The sequence below is a fragment of the Salminus brasiliensis genome, chromosome 6 (assembly GCF_030463535.1).
Source record: "Salminus brasiliensis chromosome 6, fSalBra1.hap2, whole genome shotgun sequence".
NCBI classification, from domain to species: domain Eukaryota; kingdom Metazoa; phylum Chordata; class Actinopteri; order Characiformes; family Bryconidae; genus Salminus; species Salminus brasiliensis.
In genome coordinates, this window is record NC_132883.1 from 44,458,705 (window position 1) to 44,485,833 (window position 27,129).

Sequence of the window (27,129 nt, forward strand, 5' to 3'; positions counted from 1 at the left end):
TTTCTTTCGGTTTTGTTATTAAATCTCTCTCAGATTTTACACACAGCTACACTGTCCAGCTCAGACCACCATGGAGGAATGGTGACCACCCTACACCCTACACGGTGTTATGGTGACCACCCTACACCGTCGTCTCTCCATCTCCATCGTAGAATACGTTTCTGTATTGGATAGGTTGGTGCTGAAGCTAAAGCATCACACAGCTGAAAGACTTCTGCATGGAGGAGTGGGGGGGGGGGGTTCTCCCGGTCAATGCCAGAGACTGGTAGAAGGGGGCATATTGAGGGCATAGGGTGCCTTAACTTTTACAAGGTTACTCGTGGGCCAATGTAGTGTTTGGAGTCTTGCCCAAGGACTTGCCTATTGATGTAGCACAGCATAGTCACCCAGACAGGGAATCGAACCCCAGTCTCCCACATGGTGAGGTAGCTCACTGGCAGGCAGTGGTGTTATCTGTTGCGCCACACCAACCACTTCTGCAAAACAGCCACGTTTAAGGCGGGACTTAATGATGAGTGAGCAGGGGTGTATGCAGCCAATCAGAGGCTTCTCTGCCTCCACAGCGACCAATGGGAGTGTCAACATTCCGAAAGTTGCCGCCCACTGCTACTTAACAGGGAGGAAAGTTCCAGAAACAGCTGAACTGAATTTTCAACCACTAGGGGGCGCACTAGCTGGGTCTGGAACAGCCAAAAACGTGGCAATATTAAATGATCTATGTTGGACAAATCACTTAAGTTTCCTCGCACTTTAAATACACTGTATGGACAAAAGTATTGGGACGCCTGCTCATTCATTGTTTGCTGGATGATGATCACCATTCAAAAGTACTGGATGGAGCTCCACCATTCATCATTTCAGAGAACACAGTTCTTCCACTGCTCCACAGCTTAATCAATGCTGGGGGGCTTTATACCCCTCTACTAGCCCACGCCTGGCATTAGGCAGCATGGTGCCAATAGGTTCATGATTATCTGGTCCAGAGAGTCCTATTCTATTGGCAGTACTTCTCTATGGGGACTGAACGAGGGGTGTCCACAAACATTAGGACATATTGTGTGTATACAATTACTGGCCATTTTACCAGAATCATCTACCATACAGGTGCACGGTGTAGGTGTATGCGTAGAAACTGTAGCCCATCTGTTTATTAGCTGCTCTGATTATTAGACCCCCCTTAACTCCATCTATAAATGGAACAGGACCACCACTCACCGAAGAGTGGTGTTCTGGGTAGATGGTGGTGGTGGTGGTGGGGGGTAATCTATTCAGTAACAGATGGGCTACAGTCTGGAGGCGGAGCCATGCACCTCTATGGTAGGTGTTTTTGACAGAATAGCCAAATGAATGTAGCTACAATACAACTATATGTCCAAATGTTTGTGGACACCCTTTCTAGTGAATGCACTCAGCCACTTTAAGTCTCACCCATTGCTGAAACAGACACACACAGTCTAGTCCCTGTAGAAAATTACTGCCAATAGATTAGGACCATCCTGAGCAGATAAACATGCACTTGTTGGCACCATGCTGTCTAATGCCAGACGTGAGCTAGAGGGGTATAAAGCCCCCCCAGCATTGAGCTGTGGAGCAGTGGAAGAACTGGGTGCTCTGGAATGTTGGTGGTGGAGCTCCATCCAGTACTTTTGGGATGGGGTGAAAGCCTTTCTTCTTCCCTGGACAGTAGAGACAGACAGTTAGTCCAATAAAAGCTGGATAATAATAATAATAGTGTACATATACAGTAATGGCAATGCTGCCTTTTCCACATTCCACAGCCCTACTGGAGACGAGACTGGAGAAGTCTGGCCCATCAGTGGAGCTTCTGTGGAATCCTTACCAGACAAATGGTGAAGTTAGAAAGAAAGAACGCACTTAAAAGGCCAGAGCGAGTCCATTTCCATTGATCTGAATAGAGAAGAAAATGTGGCCTCCTTTAGTTTCATGATTACAGAGCTATTGTGGTTCCCGATTCCAGTAAAGAAGTGGAGCATTTTCCTTTAACAGTCTCTCTCTGTCTCTCTCTCTCGCTTTCTCTCTCTCTCTCCGTCTCCTTACACAATGTCCTCAGGATATCAGATTTCCGGCTTTGGCCCACGATTTCATTTGCATATAAACCAGCTTAATACGGGGGTGTACTGAATCACCAATGACTTGTAACCATCCTAATTACTGCATCACAATGGCGGCTGAAAACAAATTATGTTAATAAGCGCAGATTAGTTCCAGTTTTGCATGCGGGGTATTATTTTTTTTCTTTCTCTACCTGCAGGAGAGCGGTGGGCTTTACTTAAATTCCAGGGCGAAAATTATATTTGGAGATTAAATGTTAAGAAACATTCAGTTATAAAAATCCCAACCTACAGTGTTTCCTCAGATGTTCTCCAGCAGGTGGCTAATTGAGTGAATAGGTAATAAAGCAGGTTTTCATAAAGAATAGCTGTACAGAAATATTAGATCCAGAATGATAATCAGAGCTGCAGATGATTCTAAACTGACTGAGACGCTGTAGACCATCCTGAATGAAGCTCTGCTAGCACTGATATCCAATGTGAAGAACTTCCAGAACGAAGCTTTAATAACTTTAATATCCAGTATGAAGTTCTAATAACATTAATATCCAGTATGAAGCTCTAATAGCATTAATATCCAGTATGAAGCTCTAATAACATTAATATCCAGTATGAAGCTCTAATAGCATTAATATCCAGTATGAAGCTCTAATAACATTAATATCCAGTATGAAGCTCTAATAGCATTAATATCCAGTATGAAGCTCTAATAACATTAATATCCAGTATGAAGCTCTAATAACATTAATATCCAGTATGAAGTTCTAATAGCATTAATATCCAGTATGAAGCTCTAATAACTTTAATATCCAGTATGAAGTTCTAATAACATTAATATCCAGTATGAAGCTCTAATAACATTAATATCCAATATGAAGTTCTAATAACATTAATATCCAGTATGAAGTTCTAATAACAATAATATCCAGTATGAAGTTCTAATAGCATTAATATCCAGTATGAAGCTCTAATGACATTAATATCCAGTATGAAGCTCTAATAACATTAATATCCAGTATGAATCTCTAATGACATTAATATCCAGTATGAAGTTATAATACCCCCCCCCTAAAAAAAACAACAACAGGCCGTTTATGTATTTCAATTACATTCGGTCGTGATCTGGAAGAGTGAACGCCCTGCAGTCACCCTTCAGTAAAGCCAATGATTCATATTTATTAGCACGGCAGCATGAGTCGGCATCTTCCTGCAGGATCGCTGTGGCTTACACCTAAAATTGGAAAGTAGTGCTGATACACCGAGCATATTAAAGGGTCTTAGCAACTTCCATCCAGCTCCCTGCTCCCCTGCGGCAGACAGAGAGAGCGAGAGAGAGAGCGAGAGAGAGAGAGAGAGAGAGAGAGAGAGGTATGGAAGATTTAGCTATTGATCTATACCCGAGGAAAAAAAACGTTCAGCGCAAAGTGCACGGCGCCCTGGGAGAGTATAATCAGCGTGTGAGAGATTAGAGATGTGGAGAGGGTGAAGCATAAAAACACGCCACCAAAAACGACTCCCTTCGCTCAATAGAGAGAGATTACATAAGAGCAGAGCAGAGGCCGAGTCGATACGGAGCCGGCCAGCAGCCGCGGCCTGTGGCTGCGGGCCCCATTATATCACTTACGGAGGAGAGAGGAGAGGAGTTTGATTGTTGGCTGCAAGTTATTTAGAACTTTTATTTGCTTCGGTGCCGATAACACAACAGTAAGTAGTGAGGCTCTCCGAGGCTGAGGGGCGGGAGGAGATCTCCCAGCAGGGCGAGGAGCTACACGGCGAGGCACTGCAGTGATGTCATCACCCTCATCTCTAATGAAGCTTGGCAACACAGGGGTCAGAGATGATCGCAGGGGTCAGAGATGATCGCAAGTCGCTTCAGACCTCAGAATTGAGTCTTTAGGTGTGTGGACAAAAGTATTGGGACACCTGCTCCTGCGTCTGGCTCAATTTTTCCTGGAGTAACTCTCACTACATCTCAATCTTGGGATGTAGAGACAATATAGGTACCTCTACAGTAGGGTAATCTGGTTTATCCGCTTCAGAGAGTCCATGCAAGGGGTGCATGCATATCAAATCCTCACAGCAATGCGCCTCCAAAATCTAGTAGAAAGCCTTCTTCCCTGGAAAGAGAACAGTAGAGTCCAGTTAGTCCAAAAAAATGTCCTTAAATGTGGAAGAAACGAGGAAAGAGCAGGTGTCCCAATACTTTTGTCAATTTATTGGGCTGATAGTAAATGTGTTTTGCTTCCAGGGGCTTTTCAGAGTTCTGTCTGCGTTCCTGGAGCACAGATGACCTCTTGGTCATCGTCGTCCTTCTGTTTTCCGGTCGGTACAGATGCGCCGGTGGCTTTTTCAGGAGTAAAATAATGAGTAGCGAGATCGCTGTTCCAGGGAGTAGCAAGGAAAGTAATCCCATTACGGTCTGAGGAAGGCATTTGTAGCTCGTTCCAGTTTTGTAAGCAGTTGTCCCGACGCCGCGCCTGGAAAACGTCTAGAACAACGTCAGTCCCAGCGTTTCAAACGCGCTGTCAAAATGTCGGGGAAGGAAATGTTGAAGCTGCCGGAGCACGAGGAAATAACAAAGGTGTGTGTGAGTGTGTGTTTATGTGTGTGTAAGCGCATGCCTGCATGTGCAGATAAGCAGTTGCGGAAGACCAGCCGTAATCCAGCAGGAATACTACAGTGTTTACTCAGGGCAGCGGATGATTGCTGTGTTGTTGTTGGGTTTTTTTTAAGTTAGCCACAGGACGCGTTCAGCCGGCCCGAATGAAACCGTTTCCACACAGCAGGGCCGTGATAATTACACCCAGATTGAGGAGAAGAGGCTGGCGGTGCTTTCTTTGAAATAACAACAACAACAACAACGAAAGAGAGCGAAAAACAAGCGGAAACCATCAGACCACTCGGCTCACTCCCAGCCCGGCCCACCTTCAGCTTCAGAACGCCGGAATTAGCTCCAGACTGTTTTACCCCAGCCTGAGTGACACTGCTGGCGTCAGAGTGGAGTTAGTGTTAACCTCGGCCCATAATTACAGAGATCAGAGAGTCGTACCGAGTCAGACGCACGGGAATATTAGTGCATCAGGAAACTGCAGCGAGTCGTCTAGCTGTTGAGAGACGGCGTAAGCATATAAGAGTTTATGTGTCAATTTTAGTTTTATAGATACTGAATGTTTTATATTAGCTGCAGAATATTTTAGATTAGTTTAATATTTTAGTACAGAAACTAAATATTTCTTAGTAGAAACGTAATATTTTATACCAGATACTAAATAATTTATAGCAGTTACTAAATATTATATAGCAGATATTACATATTTTACAGGAGTCACTGAATATTTATAGATACTAAATATTTTATATTAGCTACATAAAATTTTATAGCAGATACTATATTATACTTATAGCAATTACTGAATATTTACTTAATAGTAACTGACTATTTAGATACTATTAGCTGCAGATTATTTTATTTTACTTATGGAATAGTTTATAGCAGAAACTAAATATTTCAGCAGTAACTGAATATTTATAGATACTAAATGCTTTATATTAGCTATGTAATATTTTATAACAAAAACTAAATATTGTATTGCAGTTACTGAATATTTTAAAGTAGTTACTGAATATTTATTGTAGATACTGCATAAGGTACAGTGGTAACTAAATATGTTATAGCATTAACTAAATATCTTATATTAGTTCTGGAATATTTTATAGCAGACACTGAATCTCTTTTAGTAGTTACTGAAAATGTATAGCAGTAACTAAATATTTTATAGAAGAAGACAATGTTATAGAATCTACTGAAAAAGTTAGCAGTTACTCAATATTTTACAGTAAAAACAGAATAGTTTATAGTAGTGATTTAGTATTTTATATTAGTTATAAATATTATATATTATATTAGTATAAATATTTTATAGCATATATATCTTTTAGTAGTTGAATTCTGAATATTTATAACAGTTACATAATAGTTTATAGTAATTATTGAATATTTTATATTAGTATAAATATTTTATAGCATACTAAATATATCTAGTAGTTGAATTTTGAATATTTATAATAGTTACAGAATAGTTCATAGTAGTAACTGAATATTTTATATTAGTTAATGAATATTTTATAGCAGTTACCAAATATTTATAGGAGATATTATTTTTATATTTATTCATAGAATAAATATAATATTTATAGAAATATTTTAGAAAAGTTACTGAATAGTTTGTAGTAGTTACTAATTTATAGTAGTTACTGAAACGTTTATTGTAGTAATGTTATGCAATATTTCATAGCAGACACTATTATTTCGCAGTATTTCTAGCACTGAATATTTCTAGTACACTGAAGAAGTTACAGTAGTTAATAAATAGTTTTTAGTAGCGACTGAATAATTGATAGTTACTGAATATTTAATATCTATGAAAGGTTTTAACATTTATGAGCTCTAATAGCTAATAATCTAATAGTTAGCTAATAACTAATAGCTAATAGTCAAGGTTCAACACTCAGTAAGTGTGGGATTTCGGTAAGCAGCTAGTTCCTTTGTAGCTTCAGGACAAACATGCAAACACAACATTTCCACACAATTCCTTTAACAGGACAAACGCCAGCACAGCTGTAGTGTGTACGATGTACGATGGTGGGATGGTATGATGGGATCGTCTCTAGGCGGCTGGAAGTAAAATCTCTGTAACAATAATGAAGATGATTAAACATGATAAAGACGGGTGGAATTATGTAAAGTTATGTAAGAGCTGATTTCTATCTCAGTGCTCTCCATCCTTCTCTTCTCCCAACACAACTCTCTTTGTGTGCAACACATCAGGCAGAGTCTTCCCGGTTAGACTTAACTGAAGTCATTTACAGAAACTGAAACCCAAATTAAACGCTGATCGTTAGCGATTAGACAACCTGAGACAGAGAGCCTGGACTTCAACTGCAGACAAATTGAATTAAGACTCAGCCTGGGTCTGGTTCTCAGTTCAGACTGGAGTCAGGTGGACCAGGGGATAAAGTGAACGATCAACACCAGAATAACAATGGAGGGAATTTAACACTCCAGCCATTCCGAGCGCCCCGTCCTTCTCCAGAGCGACCCGCAGTAGAATCGTGTTACACTGGAAGGAGAACGTAGGGTTGGGAGTCTTGCCCACGGTGGTGTAGTGTGGTGGGTTAGCCAGACTGGGGAATCAAATGTAGTGTATTTATTAGCTATGCAGATGTTCTTAGACCTGGAAGAATGGACTAATATAGTGAGGCCCATGGGTTAGACACCATTCCCAGGCCTAATCTGATAAACTGCACATGAACTGAACAAATATAGGAGATTAGATTAGATTAGATTGGACATACTTTCCATTGTATGTGACAGGGATGTTAAGGGGTCCAGCAGTGTCTTCACCATGTGGACCATGTATGTTAAGCAATGGTGGGGGCTAACTTATATCCCTTATGGATAAGATACTGACATCCTGCATATGGGAACAGTACAACAACATATGGCGTGTAGTACGAGAGAGCAGAGGGGCACGGAAAATTGGCGGACTCTCTCTCTCCACACTGTACTTTTCATTGGAATAAAATGTGTCATTATTGTAACTGTAAGGCGATGGTTGCAAGTCTTCTTTCCAAGAGAAGTCCTTCCAAGAACACCTCACAAACCAAACAAAAGGAAGGCAGTGTTGCTACCCTCTACTCTACACCAACCAGACGAGTGAGTAGCTATAGCCTTCATCTTAGATCTTCAGCACTCTTAAATCTCAAACCAAGGACCTATCACTGCCGTTACCCAGAAAGGCACCCGCGACCACACCCAGGGAAGTCAGGTAGTGGCTAGTTAGCATGAGAAGATATCTAGAAGATGTCTAGCCCAAGCTCACCAGCTCACTGAGGTCTGTCACAGGAGGTTTCAGATAGATAATGATGGATAGGTATGCTGTACATCCTGGGAACTGCTGGACCTCAAAACGATCTTGCCATCTCCTTTGAGAACTCACTGGTCCCTCCTTCTACAGAAGCTGGAAGTCTTGGTGTAGTCATAGATGATCAGTTATCGTTCTCAAGTCATGTCGCAAACGTAACTCGTAAATGTAAGTGTAGTATTTAATAGAATATAATTACATTTATGAAACGTATAAAATTGCCGTTCACTCAGAAACGCTGCTGAGTTTCAGGAAAAGAAGGAAATGAGTTTGGATTTTCTTCAATCAGGAGAGTTCGGACGTGAGAAGGCCTGTGTTACACATCCTATAGCCCTACAGTGCAGAGCTATTCTTACATGGGAAGTGGGAAACGTCCCATGCAAATCGACCCTGTGGAAAAACAGTTTTTCAAGTTTCTTCTGGAGTAACGCTCGAGCTGCTCGAGGAGGCACCGGCACAGAAACCTTGGGACATTCAAGTCAGTGGCAAACGTCAAGTACATCACTCAAACCCAGAAGGTGAGCCAAATGATCCTCCGGAGGCGCGGCGCTGCTGGCAGCTTTAGCTAAGTCATTGTGTAGCGTAGCCTCTAGCCTCCCCACAAGACATGAACATGTAGCTGCTGATTATCAAACTACAATATCACCATTACTATGGCTGTCAATCAGTCATGGGTTTTACGGACGTACTTGTGGTACAATCACACCACTCCACCTTCCCATGCCCAGCTGATCCCGTCTGAACACGGCTCATGTCTTACTTTCAGGTTCAGCTCTCAGGGTAACACCAAATACCAAAGTTTATTTTGCTACTAAAATACATTTGATGAAAAGAAAAACAGGAACTGATAAAGTAATAAAAGGTATAAGGAGGTGTGTATTATCACTGGGTGAGGGGGTGTGGTTTCTGTCGGGACTCAAACATCACAACAGGCCAACTTTGGCTTGAAGGGCAACCATGGGCAGCTCAGCTGAAGATGAATACATGCTAAAACCAGTGCAAACCAGTTAACATCAACAGAAATCAATACAAATTAATGCAAACCAGTTCAAACCAGTTAAAACCAACAGAAACCAATGAAAACCAATGCAAACCAGTACAACCCAACGCAAACCAATGCAAACCAATGCAAACCAGTGAAAACCAGTGAAAACCAGTTAACACCAACAGAAATCAATACATATTAATGCAAACCAGTTAAAACCAGTTAAAACCAACAGAAACCAACAGAAACCAAGGCGAACCAGTGCAAACATGTGCAAAACAGTGCAAACCAGTTAAAACCAACAGAAACCAATGTAAACCAGTGCAGACTTATGCAAACCAACAGAAACCAAAGCACACCAGTGCAAACCAACAGAAACCAATGAAGACCAATGATATCCAGTATCAAACCAGTAAACAGAACAAACATATATATATATATATATATATATATATATATATATATATATATATATATATATATATATATATAAACCAGTGCAAACCAGTACAGATGAATGTAAACCAATAAAAACCACTGGAAGCCAATACAGGCCAAATAGAAACTAATAAAAACATGAAATATTATAATTCATTTTTAGTCTTTATTAAATGACAGACTGCAGCATTTGAACTGATTATGGATCTTCAGCTCCGATTCAGACAAACACTGAAGCTCCTGAACACTTTAATAAATGAAGGAAACCAGAATCAGGGCCGTACTTCACCGCCGGCGTACCTCTCTCCTGAGCTCCAGCGAGATAAGACTGTCCCATCCTGCTTAGTGCCATGTGTCAAAACTCAGCATCTCCATCCTGACGAAGTCTTCGGAGATGGCAGCCCCCCTCAGCCCCCTTTCTGCAAGGCTCGGGCTGTCACTGAATGATTTGCTCAGCATGAAGACGACGTGAACCGTATGCCATCCCTCCCCCCGCACATCAACTCTCGGCTCAGCTGATGGCAGCGTGGGAGCGCCGCTGAGATGATGTTCTCCAGCAACATCAAGGACTGCTGACCCTCAAGGAGCTGGTCCTGACACTAAAGGAGCTGCTTGAGGCCTGGAGGGCTCAACTCTGCTCTAACCTGAGAGATACAACATATGTCCAAATGTTTGTGGACACTCCTTCTGATGAATACATTCCACTACTTCAAGTTGCACCAGTTGCGGAGGGGTAGCAGATTAGCTTGAACCCATTGGCACCATGCCTTAAAATGCCAGGCGTGGGCTAGTAGAGGGGTATAAAGCCCCCCAGCATTAAGCTGTGGAGCAGTGTCCTCTGGAATGATGGTGGTGGAGCTCCATCCAGTACTTTTGGGAGGATGAGTTGGGAGGATAAGTTGGGGACGATGAGGTTAAAGGTGGTGGTGATCATCCTCCAACATCCTCACCTCACTAAGGCTCTTGCCGCTGAATTCAATCAATCAAATCTCACAGCAATGTTCCTCCAAAATCTAGAAGTAGACCTTTCTTCTTCCCTGGACAGTAGAGACGGCTACTCCAACAAACGCAGGATCGGCTCTTTTTAATTGTCTCGATTTCAGAAGAAACTATGACCAATGAGAATGTGTCCCAATACTTTTGTCAATTTAGTGTAATCTCATTTCATTCATCATTTAGCTCATTTTAATAAAGCGCAATAAACTGGAGGACCAGGACTTGATCCACAAACGGAAATGGCCCACCCTCCCATTCACATCTGGGCAGTTATCGTTAATATTTCATCATTAAATATCAGCATATTTGTTAATATGTGATCAACCACACCGTGTTCCATCAGCATGGATAGAGCGCCGGGCTGTTGATGACAGGGTTGTGGGTTCAACAATACCCGGGTTCGACAAGCTGCCACTGTTGGGGTCCTTGAGCAAGGCTGCCTTCGCCCTCTCTGCTCCTTGGGTGCTGGAGTTGGCAGCCCACTGCTCTGGGGGTATGTGTGTGTGTGTGCTCACTGCCCCTACCTAGTTCACTAGTAGGGAGTGTGTGTGTGTGTTTAGTACCACAGATGGGGCAAATGTTCACTTTTTACCCTGTTTCTCTCCAGAGTTCAATCCAATCTGAGTTGAATCCGATGAAGCACTCAGGGTTTGACCCCCCCCCCTTCTCTCGGAGTCTTACATGAATTGACTTGGACTTGCGAGTCCAAATTGACGAGCGTGTCTCTGTGGACGTGGGATAAAGACAGTCTTTAAAGCTGTTTTAATCTGCGTAGATCTTTCGCTGGTGTGGACAGAAGCGCAGCAGCGCTGGCCTTTAGAAAGCCAGTAATGTAGCCAACTATAATTATGTTGTACTTGAAAAGATCAGAGTCATTTCACTGCTGGTCACAAGGGCTTTTAGACCACACACACATTCACACACACACACACATACACACACACATACACACCTGGCAGCATTCGCTACACAAAAAACCACTGCTCTGGTCCTATCTGCATCTCTCAGCTGTTGGGCTGGCAATCATAAGGAGGCTTTGGATGACTTCCAAAGATGAATTTCCTCCCACTTCCACACACACACACACACACACACACACACATGCACAAGAAGACTGAAATATCTAGAAAGCCTGACAAATTTATCTTCATCGTTAAAATAACTGCTTCAGCTTTCAATCAAGATTTTATTCCTAAAAGAAGAATAAACCAGACATTAATTAAGCTAATTAAAAATTAAGTCATTCATTTATCCATGTCGTTAAAATGACAGCTTATATTTAGACCCAGAAGAGCAGGAGGAACATTTCCAGGGTCACACCAAACCTCCAGAATCTCCGAAGTCTCCAAAATCTCCAAAATCTCTGGGAACTCTGAGGCGGCAGCTTTACAGGAGAAGGAAAAAACTCTCTGAACTTTCAATGGAGGTCAATGTAAAACGCTTTTTATCAAGGTCATTTCGGAGCATTTCTATTGGTCCGTTCATCATAAAATTTGCGAACAATGTGAAGAACATCTGCCAGATTCATAATATGCCAAAAAGTGAAAAACGGAAAAAATAAAAATAAAAAAAATCATTGAGCCACATGGAGACACCATTCCTATACTCCTAAGTAACCCACAACGCTGCAAACAGCAAGCACAGCACTCGAGCCCTGAGTTGACGGAGGGCTCATCAGCTCGTTAGTCACTGCAGTCTGCTTTCATTTTCATTAGCATGCTAGCATCTCCTTCTGCTACATCATTGCACATTAGCTTCTTTCCCTTTACGAGGGCTGACAAATTGGCTTGACCTCTTGTCACGTCGCGTCTCTTATGGTTTATAAATGTTCTCACCCGCCGTGATTACCATCGGAGGAACTCGCAGTCATTACGCTAATGGAGGCGCATTCTAATTGATGACATCCTCATTTGCATTGTGTGTTAATTACCTAAATCACTTAGCTGCATCTGCAAATTCTAATTAGTGCCCAACCGTCTCCACCAGGCTCAGTGATATTTTCCCGGGGAGATGAAGACGCTCCCTCCTCGCAAAAGGTAAATAACCAAAAAAAAAAAATCTGCTCAATCAAGCGAGTACAAAAGCCGAAATACCCCCGAAACGAGGGAGTCCAAACAGCCAGAGCCATCAGAAAGCGCAAGACCGAAAGGTCTGTCCAGTGATCCGAGAACAACCCATAACGATTCAGGTGGACCAGCAATGAAATGGCTCTGCCTTGTTCTGGGAAGAGCTTGTACGCCAGGCGTCTGCCGCACTATACAGTTACCTCAAATTATCAGTGCTGAACCAATCAGGAAAGCAAGCTCTGCAAACGATGCGATCTCTTTCGATGCGCCCATTTTCCAGAGTTTATTAGCTAAAATCCTCTTGAAGCCTCTTGGATTAAAGAGTTTTAGGCTTAATCTGATTCTGGAAATCTGGTTTTAAAGGTCTTAAATGTGAGAAATCTCCTGTTACCTCCTGTGACAAGTGACTGAGTATCATCTAATCTGAGGCGTAGTGAGCAAATACTGTAAGGATCCTCTTGATGCCTCTTGTCTTAAAGAGTTTTAGGTATAATCTGATTCTGGAAATCTGATTTTACAGGTTTAGATTCCAGAGGGATCCTGTCTCACCTCCTGTGAACAAGTACTTGTCGGAACAAGTCTTGGATCAGAGGTTTAGGCCTAATCTAATTCTGGAAATCGGATTTTACAGCGTCAAATGTCTAAGTATCATCTAATCTGAGGTGTAGCCAACAAATACTGTAACGCAGTCTATAGATAATGCCAGGATCCCACCGTGAATCCATTTTCCAGAGTTTATCAACAGGATTCCTCTTGACGTCTCCTGGATTAAAGAGATTTAGGCCTAATCTGATTCTGAAAATCTAGTTTTAAAGGTCTTAAATTTGAGAAATCTCCCACTGCCTTATTTCAAACGTGTCTTAGCATCATCTAATCTTAGGTGTAGTGAACAAGCAATGTAAATATACTGTTGATGCTTCTTGTCTTAAAGAGTTTTAGGCCTAATCTGATTCTGGAAATCTGGTTTTCGGTGTTTAGTTTTGAGGTCTCCTGTGTTATCTCCTGTGTCAAGTGTCTAAGTGTCATCTAATCTGAGGCGTAGTGAACAAAACCTTTAACATGCTTTACAGATAATGCCCGGATCCCACCATGAATCCATTTTTCCAGAGTTCATCCACTGAAATCCTCTTGTAGCTTCTTGGATTTAAAAGATTTAGGCCTGGAACTTTGAGGTATCTCGTGTTATTTCTTGTGTCAGGTGTCTAAGTCCCATCTAATCTGAGACATACTGGACAAGTACTGGAAGAAACTACACAAATAATACCAGCATCCTACCATCAACCCATTTTCCAGAGTTTATCAACTAAAATCCTCTTGAAGCCTCTTGGATAAAAGAGTTTTAGGCCCAATCTGATTCTGGAAATCTGGTTTTAAAGGTCCTAAGCTTGAGAAATCTCCTGCAACCTCCAGTGACAAGTGTCTCAGTATCATCTAATCTGAGGCATAGTAAAAATACTGTAAGAATCCCCTTGAAGCTTCTTGTCTTAAAGAGTTTTAGGCCTAATCTGCTTCTGTAAATCTGGTTGTACAGGTTTAAATTCCGGTTAGATTCTGTGTCGCCTCCTTTGTCAAGCGTCTAAGTGTCATCTAATCTGAGGTGCACTGTACTCACTCCATCGATAATGCCAATTATCCATTTTCCAGGGTTTATCAGCTCAAATCCTCTTGAAGCCTCTTGGATTAAAGAGTTTTAGGCCTAATCTGATTCTGGAAATCTGGTATTAAAGGTCGTAAGATTGAGAAATCTGCGACCTCCAGTGACAAGTGTCTGAGTATCATCTAATCTTAGATGTAGTGAACTGTAGTGAAGTACTTGTCTGGATCAGAGGGTTAGGCCTAATCTGATTCTGGAAATCTGGTTTTACAGCGTCAAATGTCTAGGTATCATCTAATCTGAGGTGTAGTGAACAAATACTGTAACGCAGTCTATAGATAATGCCAGGACCCCCCGTGAATCCATTTTCCAGGGTTTATAAATTGAAATCCTCTTCAAACCACTTGGATTAAAAAGATTTAGGCCTAATCTGATTCTGGAAATCTGGTTTTAAAGCACTTAAATGAGAGAAATCTCCCACTGTGTCTCAGTATCATCTAATCTTGGTGAACAAATACTGTATAAAATTCCACAAGTAACACCAGTATTGTACCAGGAACCCATTTTTCAAGAACTTCGAACTCAGAACCAACAACCCCGCCTCCCAAAAAGAACTTTGCTGAGAAACCTCGCAGTCTTACCTCAGAGTGAACATTTCCACAGGAGAGTAGGGCGAGGCAGCGACATAAGCCGAGACACTATCCCTCGGCCGGACAGGCGCCAACGGCACGAGCACCGCAAAATTCCCATCCAGCCGGTGTTCCGACAGCTCCGGGACAGCCGGTGTCCGGAACAACCTCACGCTTCCAATCCTCCTCATGGGCGTGGAGGTAGCAGATCCAAACATACTTTCCTGTTCGAGCCTTGCAGAATTCATATCTCCAGTGTCCTCTCCAAGGCACTCGCCACTTTCCACCACATGGAGGGAGTAATAAAGCTCCACGGGAGTTCCTTTGGACAAATCCATACCTCTCTGACGCCCTGGAACCACGCTAGGAGGCGCAAACCACCCGGGAAGAGGCTCCAGCTCGGCCACGCAGATACCCAGCTCACTCCGCAGCCGGCAGCTGCCGCGGACTTCTTGCGTCTCGTGGAAGGCAAACATCCGCACGCAAGGCAGCTTGTCCACGGTGGTGTAGTCATCCCAGTCCCTCCCCGCTGCATAGAAAAGGACCTGGACCTTGGGTTTGTCCAGGAAGATCTTCTCCGTGAGGACGAAAGTCTGCACCTTCCAGTTAAAGGTGAAGAGGGTTGAGGGGGTCACAAAGGTGCCGGGAGTCTGGAGGAGATCCACAGGCACGGGCTGTTCCACCGAGAGCGTACCATAACCGGCAGTGATGACCGGAGGTCTCCTGGCCTGATGGATGAAGAAAAGTTCCGTCCTGGACAGGAGGCTGGAGTTGCGCATGAAGTCTTGCGTGGCCTCCTTGAGGAAGAAGGATGACTCGGTATTGAGAAGGTGGTAGTTGACAGGCAGGTAAGTAGGGGAGGAGGAGTAACGCTGGAGGCTCTCCAGGATCCGGCTGTCTGTAACTGAGAAAAGAGAAGAGATCGGGATCAGGAGGAGGTGCCTCGTCCAACTCCAACTTCAGGTAAGGTACATTTACATTGCATACATTGCATAACTCAGGGGAACCAAAGGGTACCTTCACCTTTTTCAGACCATGCTAATGGTTTCCAACCCTGGTTCTGGAGAACCCCCTGCCCTGTCTATTTTAGCGGTTTCCTGCTCTGCTCAGGATGAGCTTGGTAATTAGCTGATTAGCTGGATCAGGTGTGTGGAGCAAGGTAAGCAATAAAATGTGCAGGGCAGGGGGTCCTCTGGGACCAGGGTTTGGAACCACTAGTACAAAGGGCATGCCTAAAGAACCCATAAGGAAGCTTCCAGATTGTCTAAGGCCCAGCACATAGCTTCTTCACCCACAGTGGACCGTGCCAGAGCCCACGTGAAGTGAACCACAGACCACCAATTTAGGAGGACCCTCTGATTTGCTCGCAACTGCTTTCACACTTGATCAGGACAACTGATCAGAACAGGAGTGGATATCTCTGGATTCCACCCCTCTTGGGATTATGCCATGTTCTAGCTTAAGGAGATGCCTCTTCCAACTTCAACTTCAGGTAAGGGTTGTCAGGAAAAAGGTGCAACCCTTACTTCCCAGTCTCTGAATAAAAGAAGCAACACTGGGGTGGTATCCTCGAGGGCACCTCTTTGGAACGTTTAGTAAAGGAACATTTCTTTGTCATTTTTGATACTCTCGGTTCAACACCCGACTCTTGAAGGTACAAGTGTGCATGTTCTCCTGGGAAAGTGCGAGGAACTGTGAGGAACCTTTGAAGGTACATTCACATTGCATGCAACTCTGGGAACCAAAGTGTACCTTCACCTTTTTCCGACTACGGCTGGATAATACCAGCCCACATACATGGCAACAACTACCAGAACCTTCTCCGCTTCTGCCGAGTGAAGAATCCATGGTCCACACCAAGCTAGTTTTGGACCATGAATACCATAGCTAGCTAAACTCTACATGCAGGTATTCCAGGTATTCATGGTCCAAAACTAGCTTGGTGTGGACCATGGATTCTTCACTCGGCAGAAGCGGAGAAGGTTCTGGTAGTTCTGGTGGTATCCACACCAAGCTAGTTTTGGTCCATGAATAGCTGGAATACCTGCATGCAGAGTTTAGCTAGCCCTCATTAGCTGGACCACAGCTCGTCCTGTCCAGTGTCTCGGAACTGCAAACAACAAACCAGCAATAAAAAGATGGCAAACGGTCTGCTGAGGAGCTACCGGGCTCCTAATCATGGCGCTTCTGTGCTTAACTGTAGTGGATTTCTTGGGAAATCTGAAAAGAAAACCCGGCATGTGGGTCTGGATTACTTTTGGGTTTCGACCTTCAGTCCCTCTTCCTTGCCGCTGTACCGTATCATTGCCAGCTAAGTCTTCGGAATGGTGTGGCTATACTTCATGACTGTAGGGTATACAGACTCTGGGATACAGGATATATGGGTTTTTTCCCGTAACAGTAAAACCTCCTCTATTCTGCTTCTTCAAGCTCATCTAGGATTAGCGTTAGCAATCACTTCCCTGAATAAGAGCACTTCAAGAGAAGTAGCGAACTGTTCCCAGAACAGCCAACGGTGACATTTATTGAGGAAAATCTCCCCTGCCGCTAACGCTAGCAGTTGCTGAAGGCTATCATATCCTCGGCAGCAGAGCCTCCAGCACAGACATTGATCTCGTCTTGGTCAGAAAGTGCTGAGGGGGGGACTGATGAGTCCGGCTGATGAGTCCGGCGGACGCGAGGAGGGAAATAAAACGGCTTCTTTACCTAATTTAAAGTGGACTTTTTTTAACTGCATTATGAGGTCTCTGCTCCCTAAATTGGATGCAATCGGGCGTAAAGGAAAATAACCCGTGGTCATTTGTAACCCTTAGTATTTTCTTCTTAAAAAAAAAAAGTATTTTTCAAGGTCTAATTTATGCAAATGTGTAAAAACAAAAAAAACATGCATTTTCAGCCAACCCCTTAGAATAAAACAGGCATGCATGAGCTCTCCTCTGATTGGCTGCCTTGTACTGAGTTCAAACTCTCCAGAGAACTGCAGTGTGAGTGGGTGGGGCTAAACTGTGGTAGGCTGAATAGGTGCAGGTTTGCAAGTAAGCTGCAAATTGGTTTTTGTGACATCATAGAAACAGGGATTTCACAGCTTAGTTTCCATATATGGAATGCATGTCCACATGTTTGTGGACACCCCTTCTAATGAATGCATTTAGCTACTTTAAGTTGTACCCATTGCTGACACAGATGTGCAAATGCACACACACACACACACACACACACAGCTTGTCTAGTCTCTGTAGAGAAGAAGTACTGCCAATAGAATAGGACTCTCGCTAGAGGGGTATAAAGCCCCCCAGCATTGAGCTGTGGAGCAGTGGAGGAACTGTGTTCTCTGGAATGATGGTGGTGGAGCTCCATCCAGTACTTTTGGGATGAGTTGGGATGAGAAAGCTGTCTTCCCTGGACAGTAGAGACAGTTACTCCAACAAAAGCAGGATCAGCTCTTATTAATACCCTTGATTTCATAAAAAAAAAACAATGAATGAGCAGGTGTCCCAATACTTTTGTCCATATAGATGCTAATGGTTTCTAACCCTGCGTAAAGAACCCATAAGGAAGCTCCCAAATGATCTAAGGGCGAGCAGATAGCTTCTACACCCACAGTGGACCGTGCCAGAGCCCACGTGAAGCAAACCCCAGACCACCAAGTTTAGGAGGACCCTAGATCGCTTTCACACTTCACCAAACGTACCAAACTCAATGAGCTAGCGCTCCCAGCTCTGGAAAGAAATGCTTATCTAGAACAGTTCACCGGACAGTAGAACGAGGGCACCCGAAAGGAAAAAACCTCATTCATGCCTCTGCCCGAGTCTTTCCTAGTTCTTTCACTACTGCGCTTCATACCTTCGGCCAAATGAGTGCCTGTGGGACGCGGGGTTAGAAGCCGCCGCTCAGCCGGCTGCTCGAAGCATGACTAACGCGCTGGACAGCATGGCCCTCTGCCCTACAAGCCTTTTAAATCCTGCGCTAATTACTGATGAAGCACTTTCTGACCTTACGCTCAAGTGCAATCCACTCACTGATTGCCCCGTTCCCTCTAGCCTCCTCTACCTCGTGTCTCCTTGGGTCTCCAGTGACCGAGGACGGAGCGATGAAACACTCCTGCACATCTCCAAACTGCTGAGAGGGACATTTGCTAATCAATTGTGGAACTGTGATTTATGCAGCGTGTCCTGCCACGTGCCCCTCATATGCCCTGGGGGCTGGCAGAATGGCGAAGCAGGAGGGCAAAGGAACGTTAACGAGAGCGCTCGCTGCTTGTCAAAAGTTTGCGGACACCTCGTTTGCGCCTTCTTTTGGAATTGCCAGAGCAAGGATTTGATTTTCACAGGGAATTCTCAGGAACGAACCGGATGGAGAACAGGTTTCCCGATCCGGCTGCTGGTCTGGGACAGTCTGGTGGGCTTCATGCCTCAGTGTGGTCAAGAACCTCCAACTTTGACAGGAAGGGGCCATTTGATTGGCATTCAGATTGACCATAAGTGGAAAATTAGTGGAATCCTTTGATCTACTTGATAAAACGCTACTTGAGTAGTAATATATATATATATATTTTTAATTAAACCGAGTAGCCATAACATTAAAAGTGGTGAAGTTATTGGTTATCAGGTTCAATTTAATGGGGTCAGTTCTTAAAGGCGATGGAGGTGGAAGCAGGAAAATGGGCGTAAGAACTAAACTGTGATGTTCTAGACAATGACTGGGTCAGAACATCTCCAAAACACCAGGCAGGTCTTGTGGGGTGTATTGGTATGCAGTGGTCAGTATCTACCAAATTCTAGAACTTATCGTTGTATTATGAACAGCCAAAGTTCACTGATGCTCATGGAGGAACTCTTGTAATGCAACTCTTGGAGGTCTTGGTGCCAGAGACCACAACACACCTTCAGAGGTCTTGTGGAGTCCAATGCCACAACAGGCCAGAGCTGATTCGGTCAGGTGGTTTTAATGTTATGGCAAATCGGTGTAGCTTGATAAACAAAAAACTGCTTCTCACCAAGATATCTTTTTTTTCTTTTCTTTGCCGTGCACAGCAGTGCCTACCCACAGACAGCCAATCAGAGCGTTACTGAGGTGTAGATAGCCTGACTGTAACTGAGAAGAGTCCCATAGCTGGTTGTGGCCATTCTAGCATGGAATAGACATCAGATGGTCAGTGTAGCGAAGTGAGAGGAGCTGCTATAGCAGGAGTTGGGTCAAAAGTTTTGAGAGAGATGCACTTAACCAGCTTCTCAAACCTCGGGGACATCCTGTGGGACGCATCTCTGAGGAACACTGACTGGATGGAGGAAGTGTGTGCAGCAGTTTTTTTTAAAAAGAGTGACGTAGAACCACCACTTCTGATTCCTCACAGCAGTTGTTCTCAAACCCTTGCTCTCAGACCAGTCCTCATGGCCTCAGGGCCAAGAATGTCGACTTTTAGGGGGTCTCTGAGGTTCACTGAGGTTCTGAATGAGGGCAGCCATGGCCTGAAGGTCAGTGAAGCGGCCTTGCTACTGGAGAAGTAAGGGACCTGACCCTCAACTGCTCCCTAGGTACCCAAAATTGGACGACCCTTGGTTTTCTCAAAGAAGCCGACTTAAGGGTCTAATGCACTGCCACTATGGCCCAGGGGGTTGCGAGCTCCATGCCAACTTTGCCATCAGCCGCCAGAGTCTGAGAGAGCACAATTAGCCATGCCCTCTGTGAGTGGGTAGATGGCGCTCTCTCACTCTCTCAAAGCGATGTTGGCCGTCTATTAGCTGGAGGGGTGGAGCTGGAGACCTGGTTGCTTGGCGATGCCGGGAAAAGAAGAGGCAGTCGGAAAACAGGAGGTGGCTTTAGATCGCCAATTACCCAACCCGTACTCCGTATTCTCTCCCTCCTCCCCCCAATCACACGCAACACCCCCGACACTAGTGATGGCGGGACCAACACACGCCCCCTCCGACACATGCACAGCCAGCCACTCTTTTTTCACCAGGCAATCAGGGAAGGGAAGGAAAGCGCTGTGTACACGACTCAACAGACGGCAGTGACGGCCGGCGCCACACTAGTGTGATGTGGGGAGAGACAGCGCCATCTACCCACCCTAGAGAGAGCAAGGCCAACTGTGCTCACTCGGGAGTGATTGGGATTTGAACCAGCAACCTTCTGATCACAGTGGGACCACCAGGGCCCCACATTAAGTATGTTAAGTCCCTACAACTCCTAATGCTGGGAGCAGTGTTAGTTCTGAAGGGGTGGGTTAAGTGGCAGAACCAAATTAGGAGAAAAATTCGACACAACTGACAAATTATTTATATATTTTTTTGTATATTTTGTTCATTTATAGCGAGACCGGATCTGCCATGCAGTCACAAACACAACATATTTGAAATGCTGGCGAACTCCAACCCAGACGCCATGATTGCACATCAGATGGCTTCAGACCAAATAACAACACTCCTAAAAAAAACACATTTTCCCTTTCGAACCCAAGCTAAGCTATAAAGCCAAAGCGCATTACCAGCGTTAATTCATTCCTGCAAGCTTGGTTGACTCTGTTTAATTTCTGGAGAGGCTCATTCAGAAGCGCTGCGAATGTTTGCCGGAGAGAGAGGAGGCTTGCAATCGCGGCGGAAAAGCAATGAAGGAGCTGCAGCTGAAATGAAATTACGAACATGACCGGCATCCCTGAAGAGGGAAGCCATTTATCAAAAGGCCTTTAATCTGCTGTTTGGCAGTAATTTCACTGGAAAGGTATACAAAGTGATACACTTGTTTGAAAGAGAAAATGAAATATGGGAGCTGAATGCTACTAAATGTCTCACATCATTTGCATCATTGCCGCTTCACTCCATTCCAGCCACCTTTACCAGGCGACTTGCGAAGCTCGGCGGCACACTGCGCTTCCAATTCAGAGGAAAGTTCTGGCAGGCTGTGACTAAGCATGCAGAGCTCCCTGCTTCACTTAGACGCCCTGACATGACTTCATAAGAGTTAGATAAGAGTGAGAGGAACCTTCTTAGGGTTAAAGGATGTTCCACAGAAAGTTCCACAGAGAAGATCTGCCCGTTTGAGGGTTAGCTGGTGTCGTCGATGAGATGTTTAAAGATCGTCCACTGAAAGATGGAGAACCCCTGTCTTAAAGTACCTTCTGGTGGTTGGTGCTGTCCACAGAAAGTTGGAGAACCTTCACCCTAAAGTACCTTTTAAGTAAATGAGAGATTAAGGATCGTCCACAGGAAGTTGACGTACCTTTTAATGAATGGAGAGCTCATTTAGTAAATAAGAAGTATAGTGTGAAGAACCTTCTTCAGCTTCTTCAGCTTCTTCAGGTTCTTCACAGAAAGGTAATTAGAAGGTGTGTTCTGACAGAGGTTCTCCAACATTTTGTGGAGGTTCATTAAACTTGAAGCATGCTCTTAATCCTCATATATCTGATTTACAAAATGAGTCCACAGAAAGTTGGAGGACCTCTCTCTGAGTCTGGCGGACTGGTCAGTCTGTGTCCATCAGAGTTTGGAGATGTCCTCCAGAAAAACACACAAACGCTCGTAGGTCTGGAAACAAACTGCTGAGCTGGATCAGGTGGGAAAAAACTCGCAAAACTGTGAAGGTCACCAAACCTCAAGGACATCCCTGCTGTAGGGCAGAAGAGCTGCATGCGAAACCCTCACACACACACACACACACACAGTGCTGTCATGCTGATGGACACACATAAGCCTCTCTGCTGCCCTGGGAGGGGTGGAGAGGGGGGTAGTCGCTCCTCCTCTGACTGACCATGCAGGACTGAGAGGGAGAGGGCAGGGTGAGCGGAGTGGACACGGAGAGCCGGAGCGCTGGAGGACAGGAGCAGGGTCAGTGATCTGAGCTGCTTCAGGGCAGCAACATCAACCTGTCTGAATCTAAAACAGGTTTAAACACGGACACAGGGGTGTAGCGAGAGAGCGAGAGAGAGAGAGAGAGAGAGAGAGAGAGAGAGAGCGGATAATCACAGATCGTCCAAGGTAAACCCTGCACACACACAGAAAAGCACTGACCAATAGACTGGGATGCTCTGCTATATAGTATATAGTGTATAACTACAGTAATATTTTATTTTAGTAATATGCTGGATGGTGTGATACATCAGATTCCACCACCCCTGGGGTTCGGTTCCCGGCCTGGGTCACTACGCTGCGCCACACCACCAGTCCTTGGGCAAGACTCCGAACACTACAGTGGCTCTAGATAAGAGCCTCAGATAAATGCTGTTAATATAGAACTGTAATTATTCATTTTAACAGGTGATCAATAATCTGTATCAGAGTAGGTGTGTAGGTAACCCCCCCCCCCAACCCCCCCTTTAACACAGGAGACCACGGACCTTTTCCTGATGGATTTCCATGTTTAGTTCTGGTAGACTGGGAGATCGGGGAGATCGGGGAGATTGGGATGTCCTGTAATGTCTCTCTCTCTCTCTCTCTCTCTCTCTCTCTCTCTCGCTCGCTCTCTCTGGGCTGGGTGATTGTTCTCAGTCTTGGTGTATTACTGCCGCCATATTTTACATCAATTGTAATTAATAAGGGTTATTGACTTTGTGCCGGCCTGTCAAAAATAATTTATTAAGCTTTTTGCTTTCACAAGCATCATCTGAGGGATGATGTATGCGGCCGCACCTCCGAAATGCAGTTAAACGTGCAGAGGGAGCGCGTGCGCCGAATCGATATGGAATACAACATTATGCCAGTTTAAAGTTCCAGTAGAAATTAATGATACTGAAAAACGAGGCGCTTCATCGGCGGAGACGGCGCAGAAATAATGATTTACAAAGCAGGGCACTTTCCGAGGTCTGGACCAGAGGGAAAAAAAACAAAAACGGCCACAAGAAATGCAGTAAAATCCTAAAGAACCGGACCACGGCAAACAGGAAGCTCCTCTGTTCGCTCTCAAAGTCAGCAGTTTTCCGTGATTCGCTAAAGCAGCAATAAATGAAGCTTCTATTTAAGGTGTCAGATTTCATCGCAAACCTATAAACGTTTACTGCCTTTTATACGACTGCGCTAAAAGTCTGGGTATCTTGTATTGTTCTGTCCTAAAAGGCCCATATGTCTTGTTCACTCCGTGGTCAAAAGTATGTGGACAGCTCCTTCTAATGGTTCAGGGTCAGGTGTTCTCAAGCGCAAACAGCCATGAGATGCTTTACATGTCAGCAAGTCAGAGAAATGTCAGAAATGTCGACCCTGCTAGAGCTGCCCTGATCAACCGTAAGTGCAGGAGCACTCACTACTGTCCTAGAGTCCTAAACTGCCTCTGGAAGCGGTTGATACTGGGCAGGAGCTGAACATCTGGAGCTTTGAGAAATGGGTTTTTCAAGGTTGGGATGTCAAATGGGCTGATATAAAAGTGGGCGTCCATATACTTTTGGCCATATAGTGTATGTATTTTTATATATATAAGACTAAATAGAAGGTAATTGTACGTTCATATGGCACAACGAACAATCGTGGAACCATGAACTATCACTGCCTTATATACACTATATGGACAAAAGTATTGGGACACCTGCTCATTCATTGTTCCTTCTGTAATCAAGGGTATTAATAAGAGCTGATCCTGCTTCTGTTGGAGTAACTGTCTCTACGGTCCAGAGAAGATGGCTTTCTGCTAGATTTTGGAGGAGCATTGCTGTGAGGATTTGATTGCATGATGTTGGATAATGATCACCACCACCCCATAAAGTACTGGATGGAGCTCCACCATTCATCATTCCAGAGAACACGGTTCTTCCACTGCTCCACATCTCAATGCTGCTGGGGGCCCTCAAACCCACACCTGGAATTAGGCAGCATGGTGCCCCTTAGGGTCAGGTACCTTCAGCAGCACACTGGACAGCACTATCCACCTTATTATCAACTCCAAAATGAAGCAAACCACCATAAGCAGCCGATTCCGGATTTTTTGTTAGGCTTTTTATCTCACCTCCCCCTCTCTCCCAGGAGCCCTCCCCTGATCCATGTGGTGAGGGCCCTGGCAGTAATAGAGAGAAATGGAGGCCGGCTATCTGGCGGTTCATCTGCTCCGTCAGTGGCCTGCTGGGGTTTAAAGAGCCGTCCGCCGTGAAGCATCAGCGCGCTGATCTCTCGCTGATGGGATAAGGCTTCTCCTCCAATCTAACACTATCTCTAAAGCTCAAGACATATCCAGCAGGCCAGACACACTGGGCTGGAGCGGACGGCCTGTATGTGATTGCTGGAAATCTCCAGAACGTCTCCCTCGTTCACTCCGCCTCGTTTGGCATGTCAGTTATTTTCCCACCCGTCTGTTTTTAGATGGTGTATATGGTGAATATTAATAACGCTCTAAATGTAGGTATTGTGATATACACTGAGGAGGCGGAGCTACAGTCTCTCATTAGGGTGAATAATAATTAATAATGCTCTAAATGTAGATATTGTGATATACACTGAGGAGGCGGAGCTACAGTCTCTCATTAGTGTGAATATTAATAACGCTCTAAATGTAGGTATTGTGATATATACTGAGGAGGCGGAGCTACAGTCTCTCATTAGGGTGAATATTATTAGCCTTTTATACACTATATGTCCAAATGTTTGTGGACACCCCTTCTAATGAATGCATTCCGCTACTTTAAATTACACCAGTTGCTGACCCAGATGTACTGCCAATAGATTAGGACTCTCTGGAGCAGATAAAAATGAACCAGTTGTACTAATACTTTTTAATGGGGTGAGTTGGGGAGTTGGGAATGAGGTGGGCCTCATTAACACCGTTGTTGCTGAATGCAATCAAATCCTGACAGCAATGCTCCTCCAAAATCTAGTAGAAAGCTTTCTCCCCTGGACAGTAGAGACAGTTACTCCAACAGAAGCAGAATCAACTCTTAAAGGCCGCTGATTTCAGAACAATTAGAATGAGCAGGTGTCCCAATACTTTTGTCCCTGTTAAGGAACTCCTCCAGCAGCCCAGTGCGCTGACACACTGCGTGCACACACTCACCCATACGCCCACTTGCCGAGCGCAGAGGACAATAAAGCGCAGCGAGAGCTTTATTGATATGGAGGAAGTGAGTCGTGTTCATTAATCAGAACAAGGCGATGTGGCAATTTGTCACCATTCACAGCCGAAGCCTGATTTACACCCCAGTTCTAATCCCGAGACAAATAAGCCCCAACTCACCTCCCATTCACGCTCCATTCATCTCTACAGAACAATGATGCATGGATACGCTGCCTTAATGGCCTCATCATTGTTTCTTTCAGGAGTTATCAGCCAGGAATTATGGATAAACTGTAGCTGTAGCTGAAACGCACTAGACTGAAGAAGCCTGGGAAGAAGCCTCCTACCCTGGAAGGCCAGGACGTGAAAACTACTGAATAAACCACATTACATCAACACAGTGTCTGTAATACATCAATAAGCTGAAAGACTAGATATAATATGTTACCTTCATCTGGAAATGATGGAAATGTTAAGGAGGCGGAGCTACAGTCTAACAGAGCTACACTCTAAATGTAGGTATTGTGATATACACTGAGGAGGCGGAGCTACAGTCTCTCATTAGTGTGAATAATAATTAATACTGCTCTAAATGTAGGTATTGTGATATACACTGAGGAGGCGGAGCTACAGTCTCTCATTAGGGTGAATAATAATTAATACTGCTCTAAATGTAGGTATTGTGATATACACTGAGGAGGCGGAGCTACAGTCTCTCATTAGTGTGAATAATAATTAATACTGCTCTAAATGTAGGTACTGTGATATACACTGAGGAGTCGGAGCTACAGTCTCTCGTTAGGGGGAATATTAATAACGCTCTAAATGTAGGTATTGTGATATACACTGAGGAGGCGGAGCTACAGTCTCTCATTAGGGTGAATATTAATAATGCTCTAAATGTAGGTATTGTGATATACACTGAGGAGGAGGAGCTACAGTCTCTCATTAGGGTGAATAATAATTAATAACGCTCTAAATGTAGGTATTGTGATATACACTGAGGAGGCGGAGCTACAGTCTCTCGTTAGGGTGAATAATAATTAATAATGCTCTAATAAACGATATTGGTCATTTGGTATAATCTGCCTCTGTTTCTGCCTTTCTGACAATTTTTCAAAAAAGATATTTTAATAATTTTATAATTAAATAATTAATCATTAAAAAAAAACATGACATTGCAGTTCCTTGACCCATAACATCTGTTAAAGCTGTTTACAGCAGGGCTTTCACTGTACTGCCAGAGACAAAGACCCCTAAGAATTCAAAGGGTTCACTGAGTGGTCAAGGTTCTGTGTACAGAACCGTTCCCCTCACTAAAGAACCTCTGAAGAACGCCCTTTGTTAATAGAGCACCCACTGCTGACACAGTGTATATAATCTCCATAGAAAAGCACTGACCCGAAGAATGGGAAGCTCCACAACAGCATATGTGACCAACGGCCTATGGTCGCCATGAC

The 27,129-nt window shown here is 44.2% G+C and overlaps 1 protein-coding gene across 1 annotated transcript in view; it reads right to left on the reverse strand.

Moving 5' to 3' along the window:
• Positions 1–24,777, reverse strand: part of LOC140557838 (transmembrane protein 132C-like) — a 125,068-nt gene extending 100,291 nt beyond the window's left edge. The window contains exons 1-3 of the mRNA XM_072682631.1: positions 24,632–24,777; positions 22,451–22,575; positions 14,717–15,608 (exon numbers count right to left, since the gene is read on the reverse strand). Coding sequence (XP_072538732.1) covers positions 14,717–15,608; positions 22,451–22,575; positions 24,632–24,777 — 1,163 coding nt within the window. The remainder of the gene's footprint in view (positions 1–14,716; positions 15,609–22,450; positions 22,576–24,631) is intronic.
• Positions 24,778–27,129: the final 2,352 nt, after the last annotated feature.